The following is a 12,179-nucleotide window of genomic DNA, read 5'->3' on the forward strand; positions in this document are numbered from 1 at the left end:
CTCCCGCCAGCGTTGCAAAGAGGTTGTCGGCTTTTGGTAGTGGGTATTGGTCCTGCAGGGAGAAACGATTGATAATTACTTTGTAATCACCACAGATTCTGATGTTGCCGTCTCCCTTGAGGACTGGGACAATAGGACTGACCCACCCGCTGAACTCGATCGGTGAAATGATGCCCTCTCATTGCAGCCAGTCTAGCTCGATCTCTACCCTTTCTCTCATCATGTACTGTACTGCTCTTGCCTTGTGATGGATGGGTCACGCCCCTGGAATTAGGTGGAGCTGTACTTTTGCTCCTTGGAATTTCCCGATGCCTGGTTCGAACAGCGAAGGTAATTTATTTAAGACCTGAGCACACAAAGTGTCGTCAGCGGACGATAGCGCTCGGTCGTCCCGGTTCCAGCATATCTTTCCCAGCCAGCTCCTGCCGAGCAACGTGGGACCATCGCCCGGTACCACCCAGAGTGGTAGCTTGTGCACCGCTCCATCATAGGAAACATTTATGGTAGCACTGCTGATTACAGGAATCAGTTCTTTAATGTAAGCCTCGTGCGAACTGGCGTTAAGACTGGCCTTGAGGCCTTGTTGCACCAAAACCTTTCGAAAGATTTGTTGCCCATGATGGACTGGCTCGTGCCCGTGTCCAACTCCATTGACACCAGGAGTCCATTTAGTTCAACATTCAGCGTTATCGGGGGACAATTCATGGTGAATGTGTGCACTCCATGTACCTCTGCCTCCTCTATCTGAGGCTCTGATTCGTAGTGATCCTCCGTGGATCTGTCCTCCTCTGCAATGTGGAGATTTGCAGGTTATACAGGCTTAGCAGCTCGCCTGCACACTCGTTGGAGGTGTCCCATTGTTCCACAGTCATTGCAAACGTATCCTTTGAAGCGGCATGAATGGAAATGATGATCACCCCCGCAGCGCCAATAAGGTGTTAATGGCCTTGCATTCATCACCCTTGATGGTGGACTCTGAGACATCTGTGGACGTGTAGCTGCAGGTATGTGTGACCTGCCCTGTACGTTAAGATTCAAAAATAACATCACTTTGTTCACAGTACTTACTCAAGGTTGGGGTCTCTACAGTCAAAAGCTTGCAAAGTATGGTTGCATGGCCAATGCCAAGTACAAAAAGGTTCTGAGCATGTGCTCCAAATGTCATTCAAATTCACAATGTCCTGCAAGGCATCTCAGCTCGGTGACATAACTCACCACTTCCTTGCCTTCAGACCTTTTGTAGGTGTCGAACTGGTACCTCGCCATCAGAACGCTTTCCTTCGGGTTCAAATGCTCTCGGACCAGTGTGCACAAATTGTCATATGATTTTTCTGTGGGTTTCGCTGGAGTGAGCAGATTCTTCATGAGGCGGATCGCTTTAAGTTTGGCATCGCTCTCTTCCCCATCTAGCTCGTTGGCCACGAAGTATTGGTTAAGTCGCTCCACAAAAGTTTCACAATCATCTCCCTCCGAAAATTTCTCCAGGATGCCCACTGTTCTCTGTATCTTTGGGTTTGCTATCTGTATCTCGTTGCCAGTTGTAGTGTATGAACACTGTGAAGTAAAGTGTGACCGTAGTCTTTTATTGCAGGTCTCCAGAGTGCCTCTCCAACCTGTGAAGCCTTCTTAAATACCTGTGCTCTCAAGGGATTAAGGGATCTCTTAGGACTCCAGGGAGTGAGCCCTCTGGTGGCTGTACAGAGTAAATACAAGTCCACATATATAACATCCTTAATAATCAGATTTGAGTGCAAACCTATATGGTGGATATATTGTGTTTATTCAGAGTTTAGGATGGAATATAACACACGAGTTATACAGCATACAACCGTGACAAGCAGTTCTCCGGTTTATATCATCTCTTCCTTTCATCTCAAACCCCAAGAGTAATTGACTTCAATGAGCAGGATCCACTCTCGAAAGAGCATTCAACCAGCTCACCCTTGTGTGGTTCTCCCTTCTCCATCTGTCTAAATGAGCCCTAATGGTGTTTCTTTTAACCTCATTTTAGGGGTGGGCCTGGGGTTGAATTATTGACAGTGCTATTCGACCTATGGAGGGTTCCTTAAAAACTTATTACCCAATAATACTTTTAGTTCTTTGTCTCCATTTGTCAGTGAAGACCCACCCCGAAGGAGGGATCTTTACAACCATTATGCATCCATCTTGTTTATAGTTTTGAAGACCAATCCATCCATCCGGACCCCTCTTATCTGTCAAGCCCGGTTCCCTCATAGCTATAGTCTCTTATCATATCCAGCCTTGTCCTCCCTGCTCCAACATGTCTCAGGGCAACCTTAGGCCATTAAATCAGGGATCCCAGACTCGAACTATCTTATTTCAGCCAGTCGTCATGGTTACCCTAACTCCCATTCCTTCTATTCTTTGTCTTTTATACCAAATAACTTTTAATATTTCAAGCAGTTCTGTTAAACAAACTCCAAATTCTACCTTAGCATTATAATTAGTTACGAGTAATAATGGAAGAAGCATTAGGTTGGGCCTTCATTGGCCAAATTAAAGTCTAAGTCAAAATGCTATGCATTCTCTAATCTAACTCATTAAAAACACTGTCTCGGGAAAGCAAAACTTAAGCATTTTTGGGTAAAACATAGCTTATACATGAAACCTTTACTTGTCTTGAGCAGAAACATACAATCAATAAACACAGTATCATTTTCAGGTAACAGTAATTTCTAACAGAAGTGACAATGGATACTCAATGAGAATAGTTGGCACAGCAGCAGTGCTGCTAACAAAATTGATGAATTTGACTAATGTACAAGTTTTTCCCATATTAATCAGGAAATAAAAATAGACCAAAAAGTGCAATATAACGGCTGAACTTTCTGACATCATTTTTACGATCTCTTTTTCTTTATCTAAACTTTTTTTTTATAGTTTGAAAATCCTGACATAGAGGTGATAGAAACCTCACTACTCCACCTCTACTCAAATTCTGATTTTTTTTGAAGTAGGAACAGTGCTATTAACTGCTTCATACTATAAATTGCAAGACACATAACAGATGCGATTGAAACATTGGGTTTTCCATATTCGATTAGTTCATTGCCTTCTGTTACTTGCCTGTGCTGTTTGATTTTGTTTTGACTATTTTGTTCTCTGAACCACTGAAGGTTGCACAACTGGAACCACAAACTTGGAAAAACAGATGAAGGAAATGAAGGAATGCTGGAAAGAGGGAAAGGGCACTAAGTGTCACAGTGCTCCTGGCATTCCTCAGAAGAGGCTCGAGTGTGATCAGTCTGTATTCCGTGTTCACAAAGGTGTAAAAACTTTTGATTTCTGTAAGAAGAACAACCTGATCGTAACCGGTGGAGTGGACCGGATTGTGCGTATGTGGAATCCCTATGTTCCTGGGTAAGGTGGTCATGAACCCTTCACACTCACATTAATTGCTATGTATTGCTACAAATAGCCTTCTTCAAAAGTTTATTTTATATTTCTAATAATAGAAAGAATACTCAATGGCTGAATTATTGATGCTGTATACCATTTAGTTTACTGCATTGTAAAATCACAATAAAGGGTAATAGAGTTGTGGAATGGGTTAGAGAGGTAATTGATTTGGACAATATCATTGGGTTCAATGCGCAACTTTGGCAGAAAGAAGAGATTCAGGGATATAAGAAGACAAATTACTCTTATTGTTTTGTGTAATAATGTTGTAAAAGCAGCCAAAAAGAACATGTTTGGCTTTGCTGCGCTTAGTAACCAGAGCAATCTTCCCCCTTAGCGCAAAGGTGAATAATTGTGGTTGATAATTTTCAAAAAGAGAGGTGCTTATTCGACTAATGATCGTTCCATGATCCTAACAATTCTTATGAGGGTTGACCCTGGGGAATGCTCAGTTCCCAAGGTGCAGTGAGGAAGAAATGGAGGTGGAGATACATTGCATCAGATCTTCACTCTCAATGCCCACAGGATTTCTAAGACTTTCCTAAATAAGCCGACACCTGAAGTAGTTTTATACTCAGTGTAGCAATGCTAATTGGAGGAAGAGCATCCGGGAGGGTGCTGAGCAACTCAAGTCCCATCGTCGGGAACAAGCAGAAACCAAGCGTAGACAGAGGAAGGAGCATGCGTCAAGCCAGGCTCCCCGACCACCCTTTCCTTCAACCACTGTCTGTCCCACCTGTGACAGAGATTGTTGGTCCCACATTGGACTCCTCAGACACCTGAGAACTCACTTTTAGAGTGGAAGCAAGTCATCCTCGACTCCGAGGGACTGCCTATGATGATGAAGCTGATGGGATGGCAGGAGCATTCCCGGCCCTGCTGCCTCTGGGTATGGTCAAATAGAGAGGCACCCTAAAAAAGCTGGTGATGGAGCTTGTGCCTAGATTCTCCATTGATCGAAGGGTCTGCGGGGTCTCAAGAGAATCTCATAGTTTAAAGGAGCCACAGGTATGATAATGATAATGAACTTCATAAGCCTCTAAGTGTGTGTGCCTAGAGAGTGTCTAAGCCACACAAATTGCCCAGGCCAGGAAATGTGGGCAGAATCCTTCCCTCACAGACACCATGCACTTCAAGTATACTGCACTTGTTGGACTGCCAGCAGGAGCCCCAAGAGGAAAATCAGAATCTGTTTTGTCCAGAGTCATCTTAACTGAAGGTTTCTGAATCTTGACTTCTGATTTTGATACTGTATTATGGGACCTTCACTACTGCCATGCATTTTGTTAGAATGCTTGGTTCAAAGGGTATGGAGCATAAATAGAATAAATTATTAAAATCACTCTTATGATGCAGCAATTTAAAGTCTTGCAACACCATAATTTCCCCAAATTTACATTATCTGTCTAGGCCACATCATCGGAAAGGAGACACAAAACAGAGATGGTCACTGACAGAGTGCCAGTAACAGAGGCCTGGGAGTAAATCAGCTGCATTCCACTTTTGCCAGGATTGGTACATGACATCAGGGTACCCAAAAGAGGCAAAAATGTAATAGGAATATGGAGCATAAAATAAAAACTCACAATATTGGAACTTCTGTGATATATCAGCTATGAATAAATTCTCATTGAAGGAAAAGTACAAAGTATGAAATAGTGGACTGCAATTATTACATTGTGTGATAGGTATCCATTTAATGTGTATCTATTTGTTTAAAGGAAACCCACTGGTTTGCTGAGAGGCCACTGTGCTCCAATCTTCTTTCTATGCATCTCCACCGATGACGACAAACTATTTTCTGTCTCCACTGACAACACTGTGAAGGTTTGTAAATCTAGGACATGAAACTTCACCTTATGATGCCAGTCACGTTCTGTTCCAGATTTCTTATCTCAATGTCCGTGAGGGGATTTTGAATTACTTCCATATGTTTCTGCTATAGATTAAACTTAATGTAGCGTAAGTGGTAGAGACTGGCTTGCACTGTGTTGCAGTAAGTTAGTACATCTGCAGTTCAGGCTCAAATCCAACTGATAAGATTCTATGTGAAATGCGTCTCAATCGAGTCTGAGCAGGGGGTGAGCTCATAGCAGAATCTGACTCTAATTGAGCACTAATTTGTCAATTTCAATCCGAAATGGAATTTGTTAGGTGTGAGAAATGTGAAAAAATTCACACAGCTGCAGCAAGAAATCTATCTGAGATTATGTTTAAAGTACAGAGTTAGGGCAATGTACAGGTAGCTTTGCTTTGGCCTCCTGCAATACAACAACAACTTGCATTTCTAGAGCACCTCTAACATTGAAAAATGTTGCAAGGTGCTTCAACATAGGTGGAAGAGAAAAAAGGAAACTGAACCAGAGAGGGAGATATTAGGAGGGGTGACCAAAAGCTGGGTCCAAGAGGTGGGTCTTTTACATGAGCTGGAAGTGATGAACGTTGATACCGGATAGGTCCCAGTAGAAAATAGTATTTCAGTCCTAGCATTAACACCCTCATTTAATAAGAATGTAAATTCACCCTTTCTGAAACAGGATGAAAAACAAAATCATAAACAGCAACACAGTTAGCTGAATTAGGATCATTTTCAGAGTTTAATGCTATTGCAATCAAATAGTTGTCCAACAAGACAGCGACTCCACTGGGCCAAATTGGCAGCGTTCACTATGATGCCAATCATCAAGCCCATTCTACATTTAATCAGAATAGGGTTTTTCTGAGAGGTCGTAAATGGTTCAAAATGGTACTTGGAATTTTCATTTTTGTGAACTGATAGAAATGCAAATTTGCTGGCATTTTGTTTTTAAACTTGTGGAATATTTCTGCATGTGGTATTCTCTGTGTTCCACATACAATCACTTTCTAAAATGCTCAATTTCTTTTGTTTCTAGATCTGGGATATTGAGGATCAGTGCTGCTTGTACACAGCCAATGCAAAAGCCAGTGGGATTAGAGGGGATGTATCTGCATGTCACTACGTAGCAGGGATCAAAGCACTTTGCATTGCTGCAGATAGCATTGCTCTTCTGCACCTAAGGATACAGTGAGCATCGTTCAATACTGTTTAAGGATAATTTCTGAAGTAATGAGAATTTTTTACAGCACAGCTATGGGTTATCATTATTTTGTCTATTTTTATAGAATTGGAATAATGTACTCAATCATGTCCACTTTGTTGTACTTCCATTAATTCGATCATGATTCTTTGTTTTGGCATTCTAGACTGCCACCTAGTGACTAAATATTGACTCGTTTAAAGCGCTCGGAAGAGACTGATCTGTGACGTTTTTTAATATATTAGTTCACGGGATGTGGGCGTCGCTGCATCTATTGCCCAACCCTAATTGCCCTTGAGAAGGTGGTGTTGAGCTGCCTTAGTCTTTGTGGAGAAGGTGCTCCCACAGTGTCATAGCGTTTTTGGTACAACTGAATGGTTTGTTCAGCCATTTCAGAGGGCAACTCAAAGTCAGCCACATTGCTGTGTGTCTGGAGTTACATACAGGCCAGACCGGGTAAGGACGGCAGGTTTCCTTCCCTAAAGGACATTAGTGAACCAGTTGGGTTTTTACAACACTCTAGTAAGTTTCATGGTCACCATTACTGATACCTAGCTTTTTATTCCAGATTTATTTAATTTACTGAATCGTAATCCTCCAGCTGCCATGGTGGGATTTGAACTCATGTCTCTGGATCAGTAGTCCAGACCTCTGGATTACTAGTCCAGTAACATAATGACTATGCTGCTCTACCACCAGTCTGGGTTATCTTATATTCCAAGCCCCAGCAGTGAAAGATCATACTGTGCTTTAAATCTACATTTTTGTTCATATTGATTTTTTTATGTTTGCTTTTCATGCCCATGTTTAATTCTATGAATAAATCATATATGTAACAGGAATGTGAGTAAGTTAAGCATATAAGCCCTGAAATTACACAGGCTCCTACTGGCCATAAGTCTGTCTATGCCATTTCCCTGCAGTTTCTGCCAGTTTCCCACTGGAGATACTGTGGGAAACCAATAGAATTGTGGAATTTCAGACCCATGTATTGTATTGCACTTGTCTGTGTCCATCATACCTCAAGCGTTACATCTTTTTACCTATGAACTTTTGTCACTCTTGCAGCTGATTGGTTCAAATTTCACATTCATAAAACAGCAACAAACCACAACTACAAAGGCAAGAAATGTATCTACATTTGCAAAAGCAAGTCTTTTTTCTACATAGTGTTTGAAATTGGAAATTGACTCCCAGCAAGAGTGCTAGTTAAATCCTTTTAAAGAAATAAATGAATAAATATCTGTTTAGGAATGGAGTTGAAGGGGACTAGGGTAAGGGCAGAGATGATCAAATTATTCCATTCCTTGTTTATATCCTTATTTTTATTGTCCACCAAGACAATCAGATAGGACTTCAATACAAGGGATCATGCCTCGATCAGTGCAGTATCCCTTTGTATCTGGACCCCCCCACCCCCCCCTCCCACAGACTTACACCCTTCCCCAGCTCTAGGAATTTCAGAGCCAGTAACTTTTGCAGCTCAGCTGCATACACACAGAAATATTTTATCCATATTGTTTCTGAAGGTATTATATGAGTACTGAGTTGGCATTTTACATTTGTTCCATTTTTCTGATATCCTATAGACCCAAACCTCAGCCACACCGTATCAGCTCCCATAAAGAGCCAGTTCTGTGCTGCAAATACAATAGTGAGTTTCGACAGGTCATCAGTTGTTCAGAAGGATCTGTAAGTGCATGTACCAATAAATTATTACAGTAGAACCTGCTGATACATTTGATTGTGAGGCTTTTAATTTTTTTTAAAAGCGTCTAGAATACTGAAATGTGAAATAAATATCTATTTTAAATAAAAAGCAAAAGTATTGCAAATGCTGGAAATATGAAACAAGCCAAACTGCCTAACTTCCTTTCCAGGGAACGGGACAAAGAAAACAGGAAACCACATGTTTAAGACCAGTTTGCTAAATTCTGCTAATAGAGGCAGGTAAACCCAGGCCAGAGTACATTAAGAAAAGAGCTGACCAGGCCCACAAGTTTTGGTCTGATACAATGCCCAATAACATTGGATGTCTTTTTAATCTCCTAAGGGGATCAGTTTACTTTTTATTATTTTTATTTGTTATGATGAGGGATACAGGCGAAGTCATATTGTGCTGAAACGTACTTCAAATGTTTCCAATCAGTTCACTTAACAACGGCAAAATAAGCTAATTTGTGGATTTGCAATCAGCTTTGTCTCATTGAAGTGTCAATCAGTCTCCTTTCAGAAGATTGGCGAAGCATCCATGAGTACGCATGCCGAGGATTCTGTAATCCAGTTCATGTTGCAAGGGGGTCCCATTGTTATACCCTGGGTCATCCTATTGATCATCTAGATATTATGTCATGAAAATAAACTCCGAACCATAACATAGAAAATAGGAGCAGTAGTAGGCCATTCGGCTCTTCGAGTCTGCACCGCCATTCAATATGGTCATGGCTGATCCTCCATCTCAACACTATAGTCCCATTTTTTCCCCATACCCCTTGATGCCTTTTGTTTCTAGAAATCTATCTATCTCCCTCTTAACTATATTCAGTGACTTGGTCTCCACAGCCTTCCGTGGTAGAGAATTCCACAGGTTCACCACCCTGAGTGAAAACATTTCTCCTCATCTCGGTCTACCCCGTATCCTGAGACTGTGACCCCTTGTTATAGATTTCCTAACCAGGGGAAACATCCTCCCTGCATCCAGTCAGAATTTTATACATTTCAATGAGATCCCCTCTCATTCTTTTAAACTCTAGTGAATATAGGCTTAGTTGACCCAATCTCTCCTCATACGACAGTCCCACCATCCCAGGATTCAGTCTGGTGAACCTTCGCTGCACTCCCTCTATGGCAAGTATACCCTTTCTTAGGTAAGGAGACCAAAACTGCACACAGTACTCTAGGTGCAGTCTCACCAAGGCCCTGTATAACTGTAGTAAGACATCCTTGCTCCTGTACTCAAATCCTCTTGCAATGAAGGCCAACATACCATTTGCCTTCCTAACTGCTTGCTGCACCTGCATGTTTGCTTTCAATGACTGGTGTACAAGGACTCCCAGGTCCCTCTGTGCATCAACACTTTCCAAGCCATCACCATTTAAATAATATTTTGTCCTTATGTTTTTCCTACCAAAGTGGATAACTTCACATTTATCCACATTATGTTACATCTGCCATGTGTTTGCCCACTCACTCAACCTATCTAAATCGCCTTGCAGTGTCTTTGCATCCTCCTCACAACTCACAATCCCACCTAGATTTGTGTCGTCAACAAACTTGGAAATATTACATTTGATTCCTTCATCCAAATCATTTATATATATATTGTGAATAGCTTGGGCCCAAGCACTGATCTCTATAGTACCCCACTAGTCATGCCTGCCACCCCGAAAAAGACCCGTTTATTCCTACTCTCAGTTTCCTGTCAGTTAACCAATTTTCAATCCATGCTAATACATTACCCCCAATCCTATGTGTTTTAATTTTGCTTCTTATGTGGTCAAAGGCTTTCTGAAAATCCAAATACACTACATCCACTGGTTCTCCCTTATCTATTCTATAAGTTACATCCTCAAAAAACTCCAGTAGGTTTGTCAAACATGATTTTCCTTTCATAAATCCATGTTGACTTTGTTTAATCCCGTTGATATGATCTAAGTTTGCAGTTATCACATCCTTTATAATGGACTCCAGCATTTTCTACTGATGTCAAGCTAACCAGTCTGCAGTTCCCCGTTTTTTCTCTCCTTCCTTTTTTAAATAGTGGGGTTACATTTGCCACCCTCCAATCTGTAGGAACTGTTCCATAATCTATAGAATTTTGGAAGATGACAACCAATGCATCCACTATTTCCATGGCTACCTCTTTTAGTAGTCTTGGATGCAGATTATCAGGCCCTGGGGATTTATCTGCCTTCAGACTCATTAGTTTCTCCAGCACTATTTTCTTACTAATTATCATTTCCTTTAATTCCTCTTGCTCACTAGACCCTTGGTTCCTCCAGCATTTCTGGGAGGTTATTTGTGTCCTCTTCCGTGAAGACAGAACCAAAGTATTTATTTAATTGTTCTGTAATTTCTTTGTTCCCCATTACAAATTCTCCAGTATCTGACTGTGAAGGACCTACATTTATCTTCACTAATCTTTTTCTTTTTATGTACTTGTAGAAACTTTTGCAGTCATTTTTTATGTTCCTTGCAAGTTTACTCTCATACTCTATTTTTCCCCTCTTAATCAATCTCTTGGTCCTTTTTTGCTGAATTCTAAACTGCTCCCAATTCTCAGGCTTGCTACTTTTTCTGGCAACTTTGTATAACTCCTCTTTGGATCTAATACTATCCTTAAATTCTGTTGTTAGCCATAGTTGGGCCACTTTTCCTTTTGTGTTTTTACACCAGAAAGGAATGTATAACTGTTGCAATTCATGCATTCGTTCCTTAAATATTAGCCATTGTCTATGTACCATCATGCCTTTTAATGAAACTTCCCAATCTATCATAGCCAATTCATTTCTCTTACCTTCGTAATTTCCTTTGTTTAGATTTAGGACCCTAGTTTCAGATTGGACTACTTCACTTTCCATCTTAATCAGAAATTCAATCATGATATGGTCACTCTTCCCTAAAGGACCCCGCACAACAAGACTGTTAATTAACTCCTTCTCATTACACCTGGCATAATGTCTGCTTATGGGAGAGACAGGTGACACTTGACCAGAGAATATCTAGAGAAGACCTGAACTTTGTAGCACTTGTATTCTAGTTGTGCTAAATCTCCAATTTTACCTTTCAGAGTTCTGCCAAAACTCCAGCTTCTCTCTCCACAGTGATGCCTGAACGAAGGAGCCCTTCATAGAAACATAGAAAATAGGTTCATGAGTAGGCCATTCGGCCCTTCGAGCCTGCACCACCATTCAATATGATCATGGCTGATCATTCACCTCAGTACCCCTTTTCCGCTTTCTCTCCATACCCATTGATCCCTTTAGCTGTAAGGACTGTATCTAACTCCCTCTTGAATATATCCAATGAACTGGCATCAACGACTCTCTGCGGTAGGGAATTCCACAGGTTAACAATTCTCTGAGTGAAGAAGTTCCTCCTCATCTCAGTCCTAAGTGGCCTACCCCTTATTCTAAGACTGTGTCCCCTGGTTCTGGACTTCCCCAACATTGGGAACATTCTTCCCGCATCTAACCTGTCCCGTCTCATCAGAATCTTATACGTCTCTATGAGATCCCTCTCATCTTTCTAAACTCCAGTGTATAAAGGCCCAGTTGATCCAGTCTCTCCTCATATGTCAGTCCAGCCATCCCTGGAATCAGTCTGGTGAACCTTCGCTGCACTCCCTCAATAGCAAAAACATCCTTCCTCAGATTAGGAGACCAAAACTAAACACAATATTCCAGGTGAGGCCTCACCAAGGCCCTGTACAATTGCAATAAGACCTCCCCTGCTCCTATACTCAAATCCCCTAGCTATGAAGGCCAACATGTCATTTGCCTTCTTCACCGCCTGCTGCACCTGCATGCCAACTTTCAATGACTGATGAACCATGACATCCAGGTCTCATTGCACCTCCCTTTTTCCTAATCTGCCACCAGTCAGATAATACTCTGCCCTCGTGTTTCTGTCACCAAAGTGGATAACCTCACATTTATCCACATTATACTGCATCTACCATGCATTTGCCCACTCACCTAA

The 12,179-nt window shown here is 41.5% G+C and overlaps 1 protein-coding gene across 1 annotated transcript in view; it reads left to right on the plus strand.

Moving 5' to 3' along the window:
- The window catches only part of LOC139274643 (uncharacterized), a 182,689-nt gene that overhangs the window by 29,089 nt on the left and 141,421 nt on the right, over positions 1-12,179 (plus strand). The window contains exons 9-12 of the mRNA XM_070891322.1: positions 3,138-3,381; positions 5,142-5,247; positions 6,315-6,466; positions 8,069-8,171. Coding sequence (XP_070747423.1) covers positions 3,138-3,381; positions 5,142-5,247; positions 6,315-6,466; positions 8,069-8,171 — 605 coding nt within the window. The remainder of the gene's footprint in view (positions 1-3,137; positions 3,382-5,141; positions 5,248-6,314; positions 6,467-8,068; positions 8,172-12,179) is intronic.

The sequence above is a fragment of the Pristiophorus japonicus genome, chromosome 10 (assembly GCF_044704955.1).
Source record: "Pristiophorus japonicus isolate sPriJap1 chromosome 10, sPriJap1.hap1, whole genome shotgun sequence".
Taxonomy (NCBI): Eukaryota; Metazoa; Chordata; class Chondrichthyes; family Pristiophoridae; genus Pristiophorus; species Pristiophorus japonicus.